Genomic DNA, 6,105 nt, shown 5'->3' on the forward strand with positions numbered 1-6,105 from the left:
ACGTATATCGGATCTACCGTGTAACGCCTTCAAGAAAGAAAGGAAACCATCACCCAAGAGTCGACGCTAAAGAAGAGAAGGTAGATGGAAACGCGCGTGGAAGGCGTGACGAATCAAAATCAATATAAGGAAATACTAACCAAGAATATTATGCAGAACAGAAAGATATGATCAACGACTAATCATCAAATCATTTGAGCCACCGTGTAAGTCGAGCTTGTGTTTTTAGCATCGACACTTGGTTTCATGTTTTATTTTTTATTTTTTATTTCGGGCCAACATTTGCACGCGCACATTTTTCACCGCAGCCACCATTTGTCGTCCAGGCGAAACGGGCAGTGCTAGTTTGATGATGGCGCAGCTGACGACAAACGCACGACGAGCGTTCCCTGCTGGCAAAGCAGGCAGAGAGCAAGCTAAGCGCTGTCTCAGCCATCGGTTCGCACCTTTCTCGCAGCACTCGGGTGAAAGCAAAGGCCGCCACCTATAAGCGCTGCAAATTCTGGTCCGTAGCTACAGAATGTTTTCTGTAATAGGATAGTGCAAGTAGGATGAATAGTTTTGTACATCATCGAACGTGCGCGAGTACCATTGTTTAACTTGGAATACAGCACGGTGATACAGGCATAAGCAGCCGCCATGCTTGACTCGCCGTTATTATTGTGCTTTGAGTATTGCTTGTTTTTCTGGGGACCAGTTTGCTCAAAAAAATATTGCATACTTGACCTTCTTGACTCACAGTATCGGCACGTTTTAATTATTGAAGCGCAAATGCCAGCTAAGAATATCCTTTAAAGCATTAACTACTTATAGATCCTTGCTTTCCTTGAAATAGCAAGGCGAAATTGAAGAAAGTAATCAGTGAAATGGCAAAGTATTCATTAGTGTTATACCTCAGAGGGAATCTGCACCTGTTGCGCAATTTTCAGCAAGTTCATCTTTTATTATACCACTCATGAATCGCAGCAAATTTAGACAGTTACATCTGAACGTGTCTTCCAAGTAATTCTATACATAGCAATGTTTTACAGGTCCACGGAAAAAAACATTTGAAAATGGGTTGAGATGCTAATTTCACCGGAATTGCTTCGATATTAAGACATATTCATCGAAATTAATAGAATTTAAGGGGCCATCTGGGATGAAAGGGTAATTAATTTGTGCCACTTCAAAATATACCTGCATTTCCATTTGACCTGGTTATCCTCATGCGTGACCATAGCAATTGGGGATCTGTAATGACACTTCGGAACACCGGCATAGAATTGACTTTCAAAAGGGAGTATCTATGTAGAAGGCATAGCAGAATGCGAACACTTGTATCGCAGCTTTGGGAAATCGTGTTGCGCTGCTCAGAACGAGGTGGCGGGTTCGATCCCAGGTGTGGCGGTCGCATTTGGATGTGAGTGAAATAAAAAAAACGCTAATATGTTTCAGTTTAGTTACAAGCGAAAGAAACCGAAATGCTGAAAATTAATTCCGAGTTCCAACTACGGCGTGTCTCATAATGAGATCGTGGTTGTTGCATGTACAAAGGCAGGGAATATTTTTTACGCTGCACCAATGCAATATTTTGTGATTGTTTTTTTAAAAATAGTTTAAAGCAATTTGGGATTTCAGCGGCGATCCCTGGCGCATATGTAAACGACTAGTGCAGTGAGCCTTTAACGCCTATCTATGTAAACTGCAAAGGGGTACTGCCGCCATTTGTATATAGTGCTCATGGTCGTGCAAACTTTACATATATAAAGAAAAATTTATTTCCTTAGGGTTACACAAGGCGATTTGAAGGGGAAACGGAACATTCTGTTGCCAATTTATCTCCTTCTACAGTGCTGAATTTCTAAATAACGCTCTTAATCCGGCGCCTGAGGAAGTCGAGGTCAATGTCAGGATTCAGCTTTAAAGCAAACTCGGTGCCGAAGAGGCGAAGAACTTCTTCCACATCCGTGATGTGACGCTGTTCCACTTGCCCGATGGTCGAACGGCGACAGAAGCGACCGTCCACCAGCGTCAGCCATGAATCGTTAACGAAGCGCCCCACCATGAGCACGTTGCGGAACAGCGATCGTGGGTGCAGCGTGGCATACCAGTACTGTGGCACGAAGTCGATCCACTTCTGCGGCGGAGGAAACACGTGGTACAAGGGACGCCAACTCGCCGATGCGACACCGCGTCCGGTCGACTTGATGGCCACCTCGATGTTCCCTTCTTCATCGAGTCTGCGCACACGGTAAGGCTCAGCCTCGCCTTCTATAGGCAGCGCTTTGAACGGGTTCGGCCCGCCAAAGCCCACATCTGCGAAGTATTCTCCTTCCTCGCCCAGGTCGACGCAGAACAGGAGATGTCCTAGAGGAGTCAGGGGCGTGTCCAGCGGGCGGCCCCAGCGGACCCGGGCAGCCCGAATGTGGAAATTGAAGCCGAGTGTAAGCAAGAGCCTGCCGAAGAGGTTATTGAGCTCCACACAGTAGCCACCGCGGCGCTGCTCAATCACCTTGCGGAATACTGAGTCATCATCCAGTGGCGGCTGATGGCCAACGAAAGTGTCTATCCCCTGGAAAGGGATTCGTTCAAGGTGGGCTTTGATGAGGGTGTTCAAGGTGGTGAGGTTTGGTTCACTTAATAGACTAGGCTCTAGTTTCAGGACATCAAGGTAGAGATGCAGTTTTTTCGGGTTAAGTGGTCCCATGCGGTAGCCACTCAAGTCGATCTTCCGCTTTGCCGCTGCGGTGAACAGCACGGGGTCCGGATGCTCTGAGAACTGACCATTTTCGAAGCTGCAGTCAATGTTTTGCTGCGGTGAGACGCGCACTGCACTTTCCATGTCTCCGTTTGCCAGTTCGCTCTGTCGCACTAGCGTTAATTCGGAACGTCGTGTGCGGAAGTGAATGTACAGGCAAAGTCACGGCGCAATACTGCACACGCGAAGCGCGTTCCCACTGAATGGCTCACTTCCATCCTCACCGAAAACGGGGCACAGATGTCAGAGACAACAGTTCACCTATGCGCTGCAGTCCATGTACATGTTATATTTTTGTATTTCGACCCCGTATTGCTGACCTATTTTACGAGCAAGCGTAGAGCCCTGGTTTCATGTATGTTTGCGGATGCGCTCAAGTTCGCGCCTACGCGCCTTGCGCCTGCCGCACCTCGCGAGGTGCGGGGGTTTGCACCCACAAAGACGCACTACAGCGCGCGTTCCCTGGGCTCAATCGTAGATGCTTTTACAGACGCCACATCGTACTTGTGACAGACGCCACATCGTAGCTGTGAGATCAGCAAAAAAGGAAATAAAACGTATTTTCTTGAATGATATTAATCCGCTTCACTGTGAGTTGAATGTACCGCTTCGTAGCTGCGTAGCTACTTTTCTGGTAGAAACGCGGCCTCATGCTTGGGCCAATCGCGGAGGTTGTCCGCAATCGCGCCAAAATATTTACATCCTTTTCAGGTTTCTATTTTTGTATCGCACTTTTATAATTTACGTCCGAGAAGATTTACCATATAAGGTAAACGCTGTTAATGTTATTGAGCTCCATGCAGAAGCCACCGCGGCAATGACCAATCGCTTCGAGAAACACTGCGTCGTCATCCAGCGGGGGCAGATAGCCGACGCACGTCTCTGTACCATGGGAAGAGATCGGTTCAACGCCGGTTACGAGGTGGGTGTTCAAGGTGGCCAGATTCTGTTCTATCAGGGCAGAAGCCTGTAGCTTTATGGCGTCATTGCAAAACAGCCGTACTTTCGGGCTAAGTGGTCACATGTGGTGTTGCATTCTCCAGGGTAGCTTATCCCACCGCTGCCGAGTTGTTGTGACGCCTGTTTATCGAAGCTCGGCCTACGTTACTATTCAGTAACGTGGCGTTGTCGGCGGGCTGTAGGCAACCGGTAGACCATGGCGGCCAGGCAAGAACAAGATGATGGCTAGTGCGAAACTTGTACGGTTTATTCAATTGTTGGTGAAAGATCAGAAGCGAATGAAGTGCAAAGTACATTGCGGGGCCCCTTAAATAGGTCCCCTAAAATTGTAGGTGAGATCTTGCCCACGTCAACGTCACGTGATCCGTACTTCGTCTGGTTGTTGATGGGTGGCTGCTCCCACTTTCTCCGGTGACGTTGTTTTGCGGCTGGCTACCATTTCTCCGGTGATGTTGTTTTGCTTCTGGTTCCTATTTCTTCGGTGAGCCTAGACGGGCTGGTCCCCGCAGGTGGCACTCAGCAGGTGACGTTGTAAGCCCTCGTCGTGGCTGTGCAGCAGGTTCCACTTTTGGTGGGCCTTTAGTCTAGGCGACGTTGGTTCTCGGAAAATTTCGAGAGTTCATGGAAGGGGTCCCTCTTTGAGTCGCACCGTTTCCTGAAAAGGGTTCTCCCGCTCCGGAGACCACATAAGGCGATGACAACCAAACGTAGGGCCAATTAGGCATATGGACGCCGGGACCTACAAGAGCGGCAGGGAACCTACAGGCGGACAGGATAGCGCGAGGGTAGACTTATTACCGAGCATCCAACATATGCGACCTCGAGGGTACCGAACCTGAACGGTAAGACTATTTCGCGATACTAAATTATTACAAGGACTGCAGAAAGCGGTATCCACCGCCGCACAACTACCTTAGCAGAGAGCACTCTGTCGCTTGGAGGCAGCTACAAACGGACTGGTACCCGAACCTAAATATACTCAGGAAAATCTATCCCACAAGCTACAATGAAATGCCCCTGGTGTCACGAAACACCTACGCTGTGTCACATAACGTGGGCATTGCAGAAGATAGACGTGGTACCCGCTATACCAAACCCGAGTGCGGAGCAATGGAAGGGAGTGCTCTCCAGCGATCGGCGGGTCGACCAAGAAGGTCTGATTCGGCGAGCACAACTGGCAGCAGCATCAAGCGGAACCCTGGACTAAGCGCAACCGACCGTTGTGCAAGTTTGTTTGTTTGTTTGTTTATTTGTTTATTGACAAAACAACGCTCAAGAGCGGTTTGTCTTGGTGCCAAGGCAAAAGGCGGCATTAAAAGCCACCTGACTAGGCCTTTGACACCAGACAGCACGCGCAGCAAACAACATGAGCGCAACATGCTTCAAAACACACTGCATAATATCAAACACATACAAATAAAAATGCATGTACAGAGTATCAAACACGATAAAGCAAGATAAGAAAGAATGACAGAATTAGTCGTCAACATATTCATCATCAACAAGACACAGAACTATTAAGGCCAATGGACTACAATTGGATTTGAAGAGAACAATACAAATGTACAAGAAAATTACAACTGTTGGAGGAAATACATTTTGGTTAGTTTTCTGAAAGCAAGCAAGGAGGGAGCACTCTCCATTGTATCTAAAAACGATGGATAACAATTCAGTAGGTTTGGAATTTGCCATTTTAATAATTGCACACCGTATCTAGTTCTCATTTTAATCTTTACAAAGTTCTTATTTCTGAAAAATATGGTGTCTCCGTATTTGTATATGTATGAAAAAACAGCTCACGATTTGCTTTTAAATCGAGAAATATCAATTCCAACAAACGCTGTTTATATAACATTTCTATGTGAAGTATCCGGTTCTCGGCAAAGTATGGGGATGTATGATCACGACTGGACAGGTTTTGAATAAATCGTATACTTTTCTTCTGCATTATGTATAGTCGTTCCAAATTATACTTTGATGTAACCCCCCAAACTAGTAGACAATATTGTATACGGGAATGTACAGTGCTAAAATAAAGTTGCCGTTTTAATCTTATTGGCAACAACGTCCGAAATCTATTTAACATTCCAATTGATTTAGCAATGATACCCTTTATAAAATTCACGTGCCTTGTCCATCGAAGATTTTCATGAAATATTACCCCTAAAAACTTGTATTCTGAGGCTTGCTCTAATGGACATGATCTAAACGTTAGAGAACTATCAAGGTGAACTGGTTTATTAATGGATGAGAAGACAATGTATTTGGTTTTCCTCACATTCAATAAGAGTTTATGTGCATCTAACCAGCAGGACAAATTTTGAAGCCATAAGTTAACAGTACGAGTGAGAGACGAAAGGTTATTAGATGTAAAAAAAAAACATTTGTATCGTCTGCGTAAAGGA

General features: G+C 46.2%; 1 protein-coding gene across 1 annotated transcript; it reads right to left on the reverse strand.

Moving 5' to 3' along the window:
- Positions 1 to 1,843: 1,843 nt before the first annotated feature.
- LOC129382562 (arylamine N-acetyltransferase-like) lies at positions 1,844 to 2,824 on the reverse strand. The gene has a single exon (XM_055066700.2). The coding sequence runs from the start codon at positions 2,822 to 2,824 to the stop codon at positions 1,844 to 1,846; it is 981 nt and encodes a 326-aa protein (XP_054922675.2).
- Positions 2,825 to 6,105: the final 3,281 nt, after the last annotated feature.

Source organism: Dermacentor andersoni, chromosome 6 (assembly GCF_023375885.2).
Source record: "Dermacentor andersoni chromosome 6, qqDerAnde1_hic_scaffold, whole genome shotgun sequence".
Taxonomy (NCBI): Eukaryota; Metazoa; Arthropoda; class Arachnida; order Ixodida; family Ixodidae; genus Dermacentor; species Dermacentor andersoni.